The sequence below is a fragment of the Colius striatus genome, chromosome 2 (assembly GCF_028858725.1).
Source record: "Colius striatus isolate bColStr4 chromosome 2, bColStr4.1.hap1, whole genome shotgun sequence".
In the NCBI taxonomy this organism is placed as follows: Eukaryota; Metazoa; Chordata; class Aves; order Coliiformes; family Coliidae; genus Colius; species Colius striatus.
In genome coordinates, this window is record NC_084760.1 from 105,763,831 (window position 1) to 105,781,753 (window position 17,923).

At 38.4% G+C, this 17,923-nt stretch overlaps 1 protein-coding gene across 3 annotated transcripts in view; it reads left to right on the forward strand.

Moving 5' to 3' along the window:
• Positions 1-17,923, forward strand: part of PLEKHG1 (pleckstrin homology and RhoGEF domain containing G1) — a 134,658-nt gene that overhangs the window by 36,195 nt on the left and 80,540 nt on the right. For all 3 annotated transcript variants that reach the window (XM_061988981.1, XM_061988979.1, XM_061988980.1), the window contains exon 3: positions 3,198-3,272. In XM_061988981.1, the coding sequence (XP_061844965.1) occupies positions 3,224-3,272 (49 nt within the window). In that variant the 5' untranslated portion in view covers positions 3,198-3,223. The remainder of the gene's footprint in view (positions 1-3,197; positions 3,273-17,923) is intronic.

The window sequence follows — 17,923 nt, forward strand, 5'->3', positions numbered from 1 at the left end:
ATTTAAAAATATGCTTTCCTGTCCTCCTCATTAATACAAAATGTTTCCACACTGTTGCTAGAAACTGCAGACTACACTAAGCAACTTAAAAAAACAAATCGGTATTTTTAAATAAAAAGGCCTATCTAATCACTCCTAGTCTTATCACCAAGTAACCAAGATTTCATGTAACCTAGATACACTTAATTCTTGTAAGACTTGTTTTGCTTTTATTCTCCCAGAAGTGAAACAAAGCTAGTGTAAGGAGGAGAGATTTTCTTCCTTGTATTTGGCACCTCTACAAACTGTCAATAAAGAAACCCAAAGTTATTTCAGAGACTACCATTTTTGTGTCACTGTGTCAGTAAGTCACTCTGAGCATTTTCATGGTGAAGTTTACTTACAATTCTATGCAACTGAAAGACACCAAAACCAGAAAACAAATCGAGATGTCCAGAAGGCTGCGCTGCCATTCAGCGGGATCTCAACCAGCTTGAGAGTTGGACACAGAGGAACCTCATGAGGTTCAACAAGGACAAGTGTAGAGTCCTGCATCTGGGAAGGAACAACCCCATGCACCAGTACAGGATGGGGATTGACCTGCTGGAGAGCAGCTCTGCAGAGAGAGACTTGGGAGTCCTGATTGATAATAAGCTAAATATGAGCCAGCAATGTGCCCTTGTGGCCAAGAAAGTCAATGGCATCCTGGGATGCATCAAGAAGAGTGTGGCCAGCAGGTCAAGGGAAGTTCTTCTCCCTCATCTGGAATCTTGTGTCCAGTTCTGGGCTCCTCAGCTCAAGAGGGACAGAGAACTTCTGGAAAGAGTCCAGCACAGGGCCACCAAGATGATCAGGGGACTGGAACATCTTCCTCATGAGGAAAGGCTGCAGGAACTGGGGCTGTTTAGTCTAAAGAAGAGGAGACTGAGAGGAGATCTTATTAACACTTACAAATATCTAAAGGGTGGGTGTCAGGAGGTTGGGACAACCCTTTTTTCTATAGTAGCTAGCAACAGGACAAGGGGTAATGGGATGAAGCTGGAATACAAAAAGTTCCACTTAAACATAAGAAAAAACTATTTCACTGTGAGGGAGCCCTGGCACAGGCTGCCCAGAGGGGTTGTGGAGTCTCCTTCCTTGGAGGTCTTCAAAACTTGCCTGGACATGTTCCTATGTGACCTTATCTAGGTGGACCTGCTTCTGCAGGGGGGTTGTACTATATGATCTCTAAAGGTCCCTTCCAACCCAACCATTCCATGCTTCTATATTCTATTTAAAACATATGGTTCCCTGAATTTGTGATATTAAATTGTTTAAAATGTAGAATTCACAGAAAACACTTCCTTGGATTTTGAAATGAATCACATAAATATGGTATTTATTGGTGTGATTTGTTCATTCAAATGCACTATGTGATTAACTAGTTCCTATCAACTTTACTAATAAATCATAGAGTAACTAGAATTTAATTGATAAGCTGGTGTAATGCTCACAGACACTATGCAGTATGTAATTGAATGGAGAAGGTTGGATGTGAGCTTGCCAAGTTTTATAATTAATCAGTGTATTTATTCTACACAACTGTTTCGTGATGATAAGCATAGATAATTAAATTTCAGTAATCTGATGAACAAATGTCTTCTGGAGAGCAGGTTTCTGTTGTGCAGCAAATTTAGAAAGGATTTTGAAGACTGTTAGGTGTTTGTAGTTGTTTAAAAGCTCTGTTGAGGGCACACTTGTTTATTTGGTTTATGATGTGCAGCTGTGGCTTACATGCACAGACCTTCAGGTGGATAAGTGTTATCACTGTTAATTTTAGGGAGTTGAGAGAAGATTTTTGACTGGTTCCAAATCTTCAGTATGTGTAATATGTAAATGAAATATCCATGTTAAGAAAAAGTAATTCTCGAGTAAGACCCCGATGGATTTTTGTCTTGAGTAAAGGTGAAATGACTAATGCCTTTTACATATATGACATATTTAATTCACACATATACTTGCCCTGGGTAGCACACCTGAATTATTTTTTTCTTTTAGTGACTTAAAATGCTTAAGAAGTGCTGTATATTTTGTATAGTTTGGTAAACTCAAGCCCTTTATTGGATGCTAATGCATAAATATTTTCATTCTAGGTAGGCTGATAGGATTCAAAACAACCAAAATAATTTGAGAGCAGAATAATTTAAGAAGGAGGAGGAGAAAAAAAAAGACCATTTATGTTCAGTCTCAGTGCTGGTTCAGGCTGAGCCAGGGAGGTCTCCCATAATACTAGATATGATGATTGTCTGAAATCTGCATGCCAAATCAACTCTATTGCCTCAGCATTGTTAGAAACAAGATGACTCAGTGACTTCATCAGGAATTAAGGCTGTACTGCTAGTACATCCAATGGTGTGCGCTCTGTATAGTGCTGCATACAGCACTATGCTATGTGAATGGTCAGCTGAGGTGAAGTACCTGCCTCATGTGGCGCACATTCTCCTTTGGGCAGAGAATCCTCCTCTTTTTTAATTGTCTTTTCTTGATGCATCCTATCTGATCTTGAGGCTTTCATTACGTAAAAGGGAGCATCAGTCCAGATGGTGATGGGAAAATATTCAAAGGTGCTAAAAAGGAGGATCCAAAATCCCAGTCAGTATGTGTTTGCTGCATTTTGACCGTTGGCCATACCACAGAGGGTGAAATAACACTGCTCTAAGAGGAGACAGGGCTCACTGTCTTCCTGAGAGGCCTTTTCTTCTCTGCCCAGTGCTAGGATGGAAGAAATATTGGTGCTCTGCAATGTAGTACAGCTTAAAGTTAGTGGGATTTTGTTTAATGCAGGCTGATGTGACCCTCCATGTGGCCCCTCCTTTATTAACTTTAGCAATGCGTAAGCAACTGTTCCATCCCATAGACATCTCACTAGAAACTCATTGAGTGGGGAAAAATGTCCAAACTCAAAGAGAAAAGTTAACCAGATGTAATTAGTGCTTTCATTCTACCATTGTAATTTATGAGAGGGTTTCTGTGTGCCTCCCTGGCAGTACATCCAGATGACAGTGTACTGAATGGTTCTGCATTTAATTTCTAGGGAGTTTTGCTTGTTAATATCTTACATACAAATATGGAAATTAAGAAAGTTGAAAATCCATTCTTTATGGGAGTCATGGTGCAGGGGAGTGTCCTACTGAAATGTACTGACTTTGATGGCAAACTCTTTGCTTTGTGTCCATTAGGTTTTACTGAGCCTGTGTCCGCAAAGATGCCAGATAAGACACCAGGTGGTACAGAACCTGTCCCCAGGAATGAAGGTTAGTTATTTACTTATATTTTTTCAACTAATTATTGATGAAAAGAAGGATTGTGATTTTTGTGAAGAATTTTGCAAGTCACAAAGTGAGTTTCCCTAACTGGCCTTAAACTTAAGGGAGAGTTTAATTAATTTTGTGTGTACCTGTTTGTCTAAATATTAGGATATTTTTGGGTAATCTTTCCCTCCTTCCCCTAACGATCATCCATGATAGTATTAAAACATATAACACTGGGAGAGGAGCAGCGAGCTACTAGGATTTCAGCTTCAGAGAAGATGTCTTGTGTCTTTTCAATAAAGAGATCTTCTTGACTGAGACCAATTTTCCATATGGGATACTTAGGAGTCACAGGACCAAAGCTGACTCTTATAATGGGAAATGACTGATACAAGAAGGAACCAAATATGCATAATTTCTACTGAAATCAATGGAATCTTGAAATACTCTGCTTTTCTGAAAATTAGGCCACTTTTTTCTTCTTAACATTCATTAACTTTAAATTCCCATATCTGAATGTTTGGTATAGAGAAAATTTATTCATTAAAAATGAATGTAATCCAGTTATTTTGAGTCCTTCCTCAGAATTACTGCTGAGTGTTTCACTAACCCATTTTATAAAAATTTTCTATTTCACATGATGCCTGTGAGGTATTTCTGACAGTTTTGTGGCAAAACTTGGCAGTGGCTTGTGTATATGCTTGCTTTCTGTATCCTTACTGTCCTCATACAAGGGTTGTATTCTTTCAAAACTCTGTTTTAGTTTGAATGAAGCTTTCAGTTCAGGCTGGTTTATATTACTTAATCCCTAAACCTAAAGATATACAGCTCCAAATGTAGACTGAAATATTCTCATTGCATATGAACCTCAGCTTTGACATTTGAAAGGCACCAAGGTACATGCTACAATGATAATTTCTAAAAATACATCAGTTTTCCATGTTAAGGATATTAAGCTGTGCTTAACTTCAAAAGGCTTTGTCATTGATTTATGTTTAAGATTTGTTGTAAAGCTTAACACATTACTATGAGAATTTCTCATAGGAGAAGCAGTTCCAGGTAGTCTTTCAAAGACTTGAGTCTCTCTGATTCACATGTTGTGTGACCCCCTTAGAAATGATTCCATATACTAAAAGCTTTGTGATGAAGGCCAGCTAGAACCTAAGCCTACATTTGTGCTGTAAGTTAGGATGTGGAAAAAATTGTCACATACCTTGCTAATTACTTTCCTGAAAGTAGCCTACATGGCTACTTTCTGAGCCACATCTGTGGCTCTCCTAGATATTTATGAAGCCTAAATGTGTTATATAACATATATAAGCAGTGTAATTTTATTGAATTCCTTTTCTGGCTGTGGAATAGTGGCAGAGACTGCTATGTTTCAGCTCTCCAGTCTCCCAAGAGGAGTTCTGGTAAATTAAGCAAGATGTAGGGATGATGTAAAACTTTCAAATGAATTCTGGGAAAAATTGTCTGCAAAAGGCAACTTTATAATTGCATTTTAAATTACCACATGAGCAGCTTCCAGTAAGTAAATTCTAAGGTTTGCTTTGGCTTTACATCAGGAGTTAGAGAGGGTAGGACCTGTGATGGCATAGAGGTGTAGATGGGCTGGGAGCAGGCGTCTGAGGGAAGGAAAGGAAGGGAATGGAAAGAATGCTGCAGAGCATCTCTACTGATGGAGTCAGTGATGGCATCATGTGGCCATCAAAGAAAGGCTGATTTTCTTCCTTACCCTGATAATCAGAGAGAGGACTGAGACCTAGAATGTGTATGTTAGACACTGAAAGGATGCCTTTGAGGATGGGATATCCTGGGTACCAGTTGCAGGTAATTTTCCTGCCTGCTCCATCCCCAAATTAGAAGGTTGATTTTGACCACAGGATTGTTCATGTCTAGCTGCAGAGGAGGGAGATAGGGAGCTGCTTGTTTCATTTAAGTTTTGAAAGACTCATGAAGCCTTAGCTGTCTTTGTTTCTGTAAACATGATTTCATTTCTCCACAGTTGCCAATAGGTAAAAAACATTACAGAAACATTTTTACTGTAAACAGGAATCTAGAAATTGCCTTGAGGATCTTGTTCAGTACCTTCAAGGTTTTTGTGGTTTTCAGTAGAGTCCGATGTCTGTCTAGTCAGGCAGACAAATTATATAGTGTCTTCCACATTATCAAGGAAAGCTAAAATTGGAAAGCTTTCAGACACCAAATATGACTATAGTGTTTAGAGTTACCACAATTAAAATCTTCTCCATGTATGGTTTTTTGGTACTTTTTGGGGGAATTAGTACAAGGTGCTGTGACTTGAGATCTCCTGTATACACAGAAGACACGTGAAAAATTATGTGGGTCATTAAGAAAGTGCAGGTGTAAGATTGTATGACTGCATTCTCTCACACATACAATATACAAATGTATATACATATGTCTACATACACACATTTCTATATATATTTAGCATTAAATCATGACATCCTAAGGGAACTGTACTCATGGGTGGCATGTTGATCTGTACATGGTGGCATGTACATTTTCAAGGTTCTTAAGGTAGTGGGCATGGATATGGCAGAGCTTTCTCTGGCATGCTGTGCTTCAACTTTCATCTTTGTCTTTGCAAGTAGTCTAACTTCTCTGTGTCATTTTTTGCTTCCATAGAGTATTGACCTTCCTTCTCTCCCTCACCTAATACCTCTTGCTTTTGACCCAAATATGAGGAACCTGAAAAACAGATAAAATTCTTACATATGTGTAGAAGTCCTATAGGTTTTGAGGAAACTGGCAACTTCCTTGAAGCTTGCTGCAGTATGTTAGTTTTCATGATGCACTGTGTTTTATAAACCACTAGCATGAAGAAAAAAGGCTAACTACCAACACCTTCAAACACCGTTTTCTGGATTGTAGTGACATGTCCTCTGGTACTTAGATGGATTACTAATGATGTTGATGAAGTGAAAAATTAATGCAATAAAATATAGCTAAATGAAATTACGAGCTAAGGCCAAGTCTTCATTTTCAAATTATAGTTGTCATATTCTGTTGTGATAAAAGCTGATGAAATTCTTCAAGCAGTTTGTATAAAAATATGCTTTAACAGATACAATGTTTAGTAAAGCAAATTAATTTAATCTGGATGCTTTTTTAAATAATTCTTATTATATTAATTTTTAGATGTAGAAAAAAAGATGAAATAATCAGTAAAAATGAACCTTTGTTTAGAGACTTGTTCTTACCTCTTGAAAACCTTCTACCAAAGACAAAACATGACATTAGTGTCTTCTAATGATACTAGATAGTTAGAACTTTGAGAGTTTTCATTGTTTTATTCTCATAAATACTTTTACTTTCAAAGAATGTTATGTTAACATTTACTGAAAAGAATTGCCAAGCAAATATGCCAGTGGCTGCTCTAGCACTGACTTATAAGATAAACTTCCTTAGTCTTTGATCATATGCATCTCTCTATTTACTTACAGTTTATACAGATTAGCAGTACATAGAAATATTTCACTGGTATGACTGAGTCAGAATTAAGAAGTGAGTGTTTAATTTCTCATGTTTGAAATATCACTGCTACTTATGTGCATAAACATTTATGTGAACTTTTGTAATTATTTCCAGATATCTTATTGATGGTTGGTTGGTTGTTTTTAAAAGAAATATTCTTATATCATTAGATTGTTGGGTTTTTTTTTTAAAAAAAGATATATTTGTTATTGCAAATGTCTAACAATTAACCTTTCATGTTGATAAGGGTCAAGGTGGGTTGGGCAAAGTGTTGGCAAGATAACTAATTATCTGGAAGCTTTTAAAAAGTCAATGTTACATAGCAGGGCCATTCCCTGCCTCTGACCCACTGCTCCATATACCACGAAGCACACAGAAGCAGACAACTGAGAAATGTTTCCTGTAATTAAGTTAGTGTAACTTAGTCCTTGACTTGTGAGTCCCCAGGGAGCAGACAGAATATTTGCTTTTCTGCCACCTCTTTTGTCAAACCCTATAGGGTCAATAGTTATGTCACTGCTTTCCTTGTGGTCTAGGGGGGAAAAAATCCCAGGTCCTGGAGACTTAGTTGTTGCAAAGTTGGAAATGCATATATATCACATGTGAAGAATGTTTTTCAAGAAGCTTGTATACCTATCAAGGAGTGGCTGACAAATCAAAACAGAAAAACCTTACCGTGATCCACATATAACTGTTTCTTAACTGTTTTCCTACAGCAAAGCTATTATATTCTATTTACAATGGATGCAGTTAGAACAATGTACTGTGTCAATAGCAGGAAGTGGATTGAGTGTATTTCTGTTTTAGCTTGTAAAGGCATTAGCATTTGTTCTGCTTGTGTTTGCTGAAAACTAACTCTTAAACTTCTGGTATATTTAACTCTTGGAAATTAGGCTGTGACAAAGACTACACCAACCCCTGAAACAACTCCTCCTCTCACTTGCAGAGAGGCTACTGTGGTTCTCAGTGACTCCTTGTAATGGTATCTGGGGCTGAACAGTTGTTCATTTGCAAAACTTTAAGGGAATAATTGAGATTTTTTTTGTTGCGAGTTACCTATTTTATGGGATTAAACTAATTTTTTTTATAATTTATAAAAATTTTGATGATGCTGAATTGTTTTCGTAAAAAAAGTTGTTCATCCTGTAGATTATTGATGATTTTTTTTGGTTTGATACCTTTGAACAGCTGTTCATGACATAGCTGGGCTCGCTTCAAAGAAAAAAGATGATGTCTGCTTCCCACACATATCAGTTAAGTGCTACCTTAACAGTAGCTTTATGCAAAGCACTTAGGAAAGGTATATGGATGCAGGAACCTTTGTTACATTTCTCCAGTCAGTTAATCATAGAATCATGGAATGGTTGGGTTGGAAGGGACCTTCAGAGATCATCTAGTCCAACCCCCCTGCAGAGGTAGGTCCACCTAGATCAGGTCACACAGGAATGTGTCTAGGCAGTGTCTTCAAGACCACCAAGGAAGGAGACTCCAGAACCTCCCTGGGCAGCCTGTGCCAGGGCTCCCTCACCGCCACAGTAAAGATGTTTGTTCTTTTGTTTAAACGGAACATTTTGTGTTCCAGCTTCATCACATTACCCCTTGTCCTGTTGCTAGCTACAATAGAAAAAAGGGATGTCCCAACCTCCTGACACCCACCATTTATAAACTTAAAAATATTAATGAGATTCCCCCTCAGCCTCCTCTTCTCCAGACTAAACAGCCCCAGTTCCCCCAGCCTTTCCTCATGAGGAAGATGTTCCAGTCCCCTGATCATCTTGGTGGCCCTGTGCTGGACTCTCTCCAGCACTTCCCTGTCCCTCTTGAGCTGAGGAGCCCAGAACTGGACACAGGACTCCAGATGAGGCCTCACTGGGGCAGAGTAGAGAGGAAGGACCTGCTGGCCACACTCTTCTTGATGTATCCCAGGATGCCATTGACCTTCTTGGCAACGAGGGCACAGTGCTGACTCATGTTTAATTTATTGTCGACCAGGACTCCCAAGTCTCTCTCCGCAGAGCTGCTCATCAGCAGTTCGACCCCCAGCCTGTACTGGTGCTGACTGGCAGCCTGCCTGCTTGTTTTTCTGTGACTTAAGAGTAGACATCTTTGAAGAGAAATATGTGAGGAAGTTAAATGCTCCTGAACTCATCTTTCTTGCTCCCTTTCCCCTCCATCCTCTGGCATTAAGCAAAGTTTCCCCCAACTGGATCCTCCCATACTGACTTTGTGGTTCATATTCGCATCCTGAAGGAAACAAATGTTACACCTGGACTTTGCAAACAGCTGCTGACAAATCCCAGTGGACAATAAGCTTATGTCATTGTGAAATATCCTACAGTAACAGCAGCATTTTTCCTTGCATTGTGTACCTGATGGCACTAGTGGGACCCCACCAGATGTTACTGTTGTTCGTGATAAGACTCATTTAGTTTTATAACTCCTCTGACTTATGTTTGCATGCTATTTCTGCCATGATATGTAATGCTATACAGGAAAAATATGCAAGTGTGACCATGTAAATCTGCAGACGGCCCAACGGACCATACTGTTGAAATGCAGTGAGGACAGTGGCATCACTATTTCTACCTCCAAATTTTGCTAAGACTGATTCTTTTGTGTCAGGAATGCCAGGGTGCTGTCGTTGGGTTAGTAAAGGCTGCATGCTTTCAGTGTGCACAGATCAATGTACTATTTTGTGCCATGTTTATGGAGAAACTTTTTACACTTCATTATTACTACATCCCTTTTAAAGAGATACAAAATTAGATGGGAAAATCAACTATCTTTTCTAAAGCTTCTTCATATCTTTAGGTGCATGTGAAGCTACAGATAACTATGCTAATAGTGCACTTATAAGCTTAGTATTTATCACTGGTCCAAGAAGGGCACAAAAGCGTCTGTGCACAGAGGGATGGTGATTGTGTACTTCATCTGCCCGCTCCTGTTCTTTGGAACTACTCTCTTTGTAATTCCTTGTTCCATTCTGTTTCCTGTAGCTTCTAACTGCTTAACTGAAGGGAAGAGACATCTGTAATAAATGGTGTATACCAGTTGTGTTATTTTGTGGACAAGAACTTGTGACTATCAGAGAAAACTAGATGAATGTAAGTCAATGTAAAAAGTCTTGCCTAGTTGTGCTGAAGGTGGTAGATACTGTGGACTGCCCTGCCAAAGAGTACTGTAAATGTAAAATATTTATGTATGTCGAAAGGGAGACCAGAGAAGTCTCTGGAAGGCAGCTCCCAATAAATAAGCCACTGCAAACCAAGGAAATCCCTGTAGCTGAAAATAGTTGAAAGACAGAAGATTGCTGGGGAAAAATATAGTACATGCTTGCTATGTTCTCATTGTCCCCAGTAATATAATCTTCCTGTGCCAGGTTATTTTTCCTTACTATTCATAGCCCCATTTTGTAGCAGTTTTTAATCCCCTAAAAACTGTAACTTGAAGGAGGAGGGTGTAAAGATGATATCTGAAATTCTTAATCCTAGTGCTTATAAAAGGAGGTGTTGAAGCCAAAACAGATTTCAAATCTCACTGAAAATGGGAGAAAAGCAAAGTGGAAGGGTGCTGGAACTGGATATTCTGTTTCTGACTCCTCATTAACTTGGCCTCTGCACACTGGGAGGTTGGCACGTCTTTTTTTGAAACACTGTCATAACTGTCTTGAAACTTGGGCTAGCTCTGGTCCACCAAAGTTGAGTATTAGCAACAGCTGAAGCAACTGCTGTGCCATTCAAGTGCAGCAGAGCAGTATTTGCATGGCACTTGCTTTGCTGCAGCCAGACTGTTTGCAAGTCCCTATGCTCTGCAGTGCAGCTCATGTTCTCTGATAGTGTTATGGCGCATTAAACCACAACATTCAATCAAATAGCTTTTTTTACTGAAAACATTTTGATTAACTGACTCAGTCACAAGGCCATGCTGGTTGGGTCCCACTTTCTTACTTGCCAACAAGCAGTTAACTGGATAGGTTTTTGAACTTCCTCAGCTCTGTGAGGTGAATAGGAGGAGGCGGTGGTGGTGGCTCCCTGATCTAGGGCAGTGAAGGGTGGTGAAAAGTAGACTGTTCTGGACATTGTGAAATATTTGAGTGCAGTAAGGTCTGTACCTCCTCTGAAGTGAAGATGCAGTTGCTGTAATGTAATGATGGTTAAGTTACTGGTTATGAAGGTTGGGCTATTAACAGGTAGAATAACTTGTTCTTCAACTGAAAAGCACTTTCTCTGGTGTCCTGGCTTGCTGGTATCCCGCCAGAGATCAATGTTTCAGTCATCCACAAGCTATAGAAAGCTTATGTAGCCTGAATTGCTTAAACTTGAGGTTTGGAAAACTTTTTTTTTTCTTTTTCTATTAATGATCCCACTTTTAAAGATTTGGTTTTCTGTCTCAGTGGTGATTAATTTTTAATTCTCAAGCAATTATGAAGTGTAGCATTTAGTTTGTGTTTTCTTGCTTATATATAAATAAATTGTGCATGATACAAAATTACATTTCTCATGATTTATAAATAATGCAAATACATTAAATAACCAGTTATGAGCAGTATAAAATAGGAAGATTAGGTATTATGTGTCTTGATAGAAATGGCTAGTTTCTTTCAAGCGCTTTGGAATGTTAATGATCTAACTGATTTCTAAACTGATGTTCTAAGTTGAGAGAAATTTAAACTAGTTCAAAGACTGCTGGAGGAGCAAAAGTTCCCTGTTAAAACAAAGAAACAAATAGTAAACTAATTTTCTGTGTAATCTAGTGAAAATATTCCTCTCAGTTGGATGCTGTTTAAAATGGGTTGACAATGGCTCTCTCCTAACTGGGAGCTTTTTCTCAAATTGTTTACTTTGAAGTTGCAAAGTGTAATTTGCCCATCAGCATGACTTAAAGCTGAGCTTGCTTATCTGGTGTAAAATGTTGCCAATGGAATTTTTAACAATGTGATTCTCAACTTTATCACATTTACATAAAACCTCACACCCAAATTGCTCCACAGAGCCTGAAAGAAAAACACAGTGATGCCATAGATGAGATTCCCAATGTCTGCCTTTCTGATCAGAACAAAAATGGTGTGGTCTGTTTGCATTGCTGAAAATTGCTAGGGGAGCCAGAGGGCAGCTGCAGTGGGGCCCAAGTGATGCGACCTGCATAGTGAAGCAAGGCAGGGTGCACTCAACACTCGCTCTCATCTCCAGCTCCTACCTCAACATTCTTCTAATGATGGCTCACCCCTAGTGCTCCTTGATGGAATCAGAGGGGCAAACATTGCCCTTCATGGTGGATGTCCATCAGGAATGACAAACAGCATCTAGTTATTAAGTTTAAATAAAAAAGACTGATTCAATAGCCCTTCATAAATAGTAGGTTTTGTTTTATGTTTAGTGTCTGTCTTGCTTGCTATCTCAGAAATGTGCTGCTGATCCCAAAGAAGCTGTTGGCGATTTAAATTCTCTTTTCCTGTTTAAAAATAACTTGGGTACCATAATAGTTCCTGGAGAAGACCCGGACAGGAGGTACACTGATATCTCTGTAATACTGCAGTTTAAGCTGTGTGTGACCTGCAGAGAAAATAGAAAAGTACTATTCTGAGATAACAAATGTTAGCAGTATACATTGTCTGCTGTTTCTAGATCAGGAATGATAGCCATTGCATTTCTTGAGGTTTTTTGGGTGTTTTTTTAAGACTTCCTCACCAAACAGAATGGTTATTTTTGTTAAAACAACTACTGTGTGCTAAACTACTGTTCTACAGTACATAGAATATCCTAAAAAGATGCAGTTATCATGAAAATTGTCATGTTAGAAATCATGATTCAAAGTAATTTTCCTTTACTGATTTCAGCATGGACTTGGGAGGTGAGGGTTTTGGTTTTTCTCTTGACTGGATTTTTAGCAGTTTTTTACTATCATCTATTCTGTGGTTTTTATGCTTCCCATGTTATTGTATGGAAACACAAACAATAGTCAGAACTCCAGACTGTTGCAAACTGCACAGGGTTAATATACAGAAAATGAGTAACAGTAGCAACTAATCTTTCTGTTAATACTGGGTTTTACTTACACTGTTAGGGTATAAAATACATTTATGTACTGTAAAGTCAATGGTTTCTTAAATGTAAGTCAGCTTTCATCCCCCTTTTCAAATTTCTTCTGTTTTGTATCTTGCTTTTTTATTCAAGCAACATGCCAGAAATCTGTTTTCAGAGTCATTGATTTCTCCTCCTCCCCAGCCATATTTCTTCCAAAGCAACTCAAAGGACTTTGTAAGATAAGAGGCAAAAATTGATTACTTACTACCACTTAAAGTAAGCTACAACTCCTAAAATAAATTAGATTGTCAAGGTTACATTCTTTCATCTTGGGCTGTCCACAGCCTTAAAACCAAGAGAACCAAAGTGACAAAAATAAAGATACAAAAACTTTTTGCCTTTTGAGTTTCCAGGCATGCCTGGCAAGCAAGTACCTACCAATTTTTTACCACTTGACTTTGAAGAACTTTGACAGGTACTGTGTGGTTAGCAGATTCAAGCCTGCTGATCTTCTTTATGATATAAGAGTTGTAGTGAAGGGGTTTTTTTTGTCTTTTAGTCAGCTATTTACCTGTCTTGCAGTAATTTCAGACTATACCACTGATTAGAAGTGGACTGAAAGGACTTGCTAACATCTTAAATTTAGAAAGATTAATACAGAAGAATGCTTAGTTGTTAGGTTTTGCTTTTTTTCTAATGGCTCCCCATAGTTTAATTTGCCTTAAAAGAGGGGAAATTACTCCTTGCTGATAAACCAGAAGGGGATCTGACTTTGATGTTTTATGAGCGATAAAATATTAATAGAAACTTTCTGTGTGTTGTGGAGCAATATGTCAAACTACTGAAGTCGGCGTCTTGAAGAGTCAGCAAGCTGAAGAGAGCAGGAGGTGAAGGGGGGGAAAGGTGGGAGACTGCTTCAGTTGCATTGTGGCCAGGTCCATTAGCAATGTAGGTAAATGAGCCTCAGAGAGATTGGATTTAGCACACAGGAGGCTTTTAGTTTCTTAAATTAAAGCCACATTATGTTCTGGTAGCCTCTTTGCTTAGAACATGCTGTAAAACTGATCGTTCGAGACATTAAAAGTCAGCAAATCCTTTGAAAATAGTAGCTCTTCTTAGTTGTGGTTTTTGTGGAACAGGGCTTAATATAAATTCCATTACACATATCTTGGCAGGGCTCCTTGCAACAAGTATTTGATAGAATAATTAAAAATGGACACAACTTCCAGGTGCAAAACACAATTTTCTTCCCAAACACACACAATGTAGTTTGTGCTTCAGATGACAGAAGGACTAAGACATTGTTTAAGGTAGTAAGAGTTCGAATATAACCTCTCTCCCAGCAAGTCTGGACTTTCCTGGTTTAGTAGAGCAAGGCAATCCAAGTTTTTTGGATACTGTTATGTCTAGTTTCTGTCAGATAGTTATGAACCACATGGTTCCTCTCAAGGCCTTTGTTTGTAAGAAGGATAGTTATCAGTTTATATATTTGTTCTTCTCACTGTGTAAAAATTTCATGTTGATGGTTAAATCTTATCTCATGAGAGGGTATATCTTTCACAATGGAAAGCAATATTGAAGAATCAAGTTATGTATGAGGCTAATCATTGGGGAATTTTGCCTGATGTCTGGCCAGGAGATGATTCTGTCTGGTCATGTCCAAAGCAGGCCAGTGTTTCTAAAGATGGGGTTGTCCTGTCTTGAATGTTTCTTTTAATTAAATATACAGTTAGTAAGGAACAAGAAATCCTTTAGGAAGATACAACTCTTCTGTGACTTTAACAGGAAGAAAATGACTGCATTTCAAGGTTTGTCCCTCATCAGGAACCCTACCTAGTGAGACGGTCTTGGTATTCAGCCCTAGTTGCTTTATAATTCAAAGTGAAACGCAAGAGAGCACCTTTGCACTGTAAGTATATACATACGTATAAATGGGATTCTTTTTCTTGTGTGTCATCCTTTTAGGGGTTTTTTTTTTTCCCAATGGAGTAGTAGTAAAATAACTTACTTTGGTTTAAAGACTTGTCTAAAGTTTTTGGAAACCATAGGCTTTCCACTTTCAAAGAAGAGGCAATATTAACAAGAGGCACTAGTCTACTCTTATAGCATCCAGCACTTGAATGTGAAATTGAAGGTGCCCCAAAGTTGCCCTTCTCAACCTGACCAAGCAAGTATTTTATGACATGCTGAAACAGGCAAAGTATTTAAAGACTTGTTCCACTGACAGCTGCTAGCTAAAAAACCCTTCCATGTGACAGAAAGATTTTTGTTGAGTGTGAAGTCTGACGTGAATTTGTCGCTCATTTCGATTTTACCTGTATTTGCTTTTAAAGATAATTATTTAGTTCTACTGCTTCTCATCCCTTCTAACTTCCACCTGTTGAAAGAAAATGCTCACACACACGTCTTCTCATGTACATGGACTCGCTTCTCCAGGCCTTGATGTTAACAGAGCACTGTGCTATAAGCCTGGAAAGAGGTGAATTCTTGCAACTTATGGAGTGATGGATGAATGCAAGAAGCTATACATCTGAGTTACAGGATTGAAATTTAGACTGCATCTGGAAACATTATTTATTTATAATTATTTGGCTAGTTGGCATATCTCTTTTTAATGTTGTGTATTTAAAGTTTTTCATGAGAGAACTGCTGAAGAAAAAGAATGCCTGTATTTCATATGGCTAAGAAGTCTAAAGCCATTTGGAACTTGAGTTCTTGAGTTTGTTACAGTTTTGCAACTCGTAATGCAACAGGAAGAGGGTGAGAGAGCACTGGCACAGACTGCCTAGAGAAGTTGTGGAATCTCCTTCTCTGGAGGTTTCCAAACCTGTCTGGATGCATTCCTGTGTGACCTGATCAAGGGGAACCTGCTTGAGCCATGGGGATGGATTGGATGACCTCTAGAGGTTCCTTCCAGCTCCTGCCATTGTGTGATTCTGTAATTTGACTACAACTAAGATAGCAGAGACTGGTGGCCTTTGAACAGTTTTTATGTTTACGCCTAACATTTTCTAACAATGGAGTTTGTCTACTGTGCAAGGTTCCCCTCTTCAGAAGTGTACTAAGAGTAGTAATGTTTTCAGTCTACATCCAAGGCTAAAAGGGCTGACCATGTTATGCAAACTTCGTTTCATTAGCAAAAGAAGCAATGGGAACTCAACAGTGCATCCTTCAGGGTGCTGAATATTTCTGGGGAAAATGCCCTGTACATTGCTTCCAGGAACTTGTATGTTGAGTCTAGCTTTCTCATTGAGAAAAACTGTTTCTAAATCAGCTGTGTCTGCAATTTTTCATTGTGACTTAAACTTTCATAATATATGTGGATGCTGTGCACTTACAACAGACTGTGACTTGCTCATCACTTCAGGCCTGGCTGGAATCTCCATTATTAATACAGCAGCCCCAGTCCATTTTGCCACACATCTTTCAGACAGATGGAAAACTGCAAATATGATTCAAATCATGGCTTTAGAGTAGTTTTGTGCTCTAAATCCAACCATCCCAGCGTGCTCATATGCTTTGTGCTGTGCTGAGCCCTCCTGGCCCCAGAAAGGAATAGTACAACCTTATTGGAGCCAGCTTCAGCCCAGCTGGGATTGTGTAACCAGGGCGCAGGAGAATGAGCCAAAACCACCAGAGTTGCCATGCATTTTTAGGTTCTGAGCTATCCTTTTTCTGAAGAGACTGAAGATGGTGGTTGAGACTTTTGTCTGGATGGCAGGTAAATTCTTCTTGCCTCTGATCTTGTGGTTCCCCAGTTTGATTGTGTAAGGTTTTAAAAAAATGTTTTATTTTTTTTAATGGGCCTTGCTTGGAGTATCTGACTCAGCTTTTTATGTTCTTTTGCTGTTTGAAAAGGTTGGAGTTTTTAAAATTTTTTTTTTTTGATCTCTTGTGCTTTTTTCATTTGTATTTTTCACTTTGTCTTTGAGGATGCTGAGCCTGTATTTAGATTTCCACATTTATGGAAGATAGATGTAATGCAGTCCCTTCCTTGAGAGGTGGGGAAATCAAAGTTTTGCTGAGACTAGATATACAAGCCTTGAATGTTAATGAATTTAAAAGCCATGGGATTGTGGCTGTGACTGAAGTGAACAATACTCCAAACCAGGTTTGCACTTATCTGTGGTGGGAAAATGTCACTGTATTGTTGTTACTTCTGAATACTGACAAATAACTGCCTTTTATAAAATCAGCAAAGTTTATAGGCGTATTTACTTTACAGCTACTTTTATAAGTTGCCCACACCCTTCTCTGCATGTGAATAAAAGAGCTGGAAAGGCCACACTGATAATGTCATACCAGGAAATCTTTAATGTAAAATACAGAGAACATGGGGGGCCATAGTAGAGATTCAGGGTTGAGAGAAATCATATTGAAGGTAATGTATGTAGGGAAAAAAAAATGGTTTTATTTCTATGTCTTTTTCTTTCAAGTTTAAGTAAAAATGATATGACATTCATTGTCTTTGACATAAGTCAACAAACATGTTTGTAAGCACTGATATACATGGAGACTCCCTGTTCCATGTTTGAGTCTTCATAATTCTTCTGGAATTGAATGTGAATTGAAAGAAAACATAACCAGGAAAACACCAACCCTGAATCTTGCAGAGCTGAAAACACTGCCTGTTGACCAGACTAGATCCTGCTTAATCTTTTTCTGGCAAGTTTCCTCAAGTCTGGAGGTATTCAAGTACTGTTTTTGGCAGACTTAGTTTGTTAGTAAGTAAAGATACATGAAAATCCCAGTTCAAACACTTCAGCCTATAGTTGTTTTTACAATCTGTCAAGAAGTACAACTAATTAGTATTCTACTTTATACATGGGGTATAATTTTTTCTTACAGTATATAATGTATCTGGAAGTAGATTTTCCTCTTACATGTCAAGTTCTGCTACTATTTATTTCATCTGAAACACTTTGTAACACATAAAACTTTAAAGAATGTGTCCTGTCTATTCAGCTGTGTATAGTTACATTTGTTAAGTCACCAACAGAAGGTTGTCACCTTTTTTCTACCTTTCTTCAAATTAACATCATCTTCCAAGTCTTGGATTCAAAGTGTTTAATCTGACTTAATGCTTAGTCTGTCCCTGGAGAGATCATAGAATCATAGAATGGTAGGGCT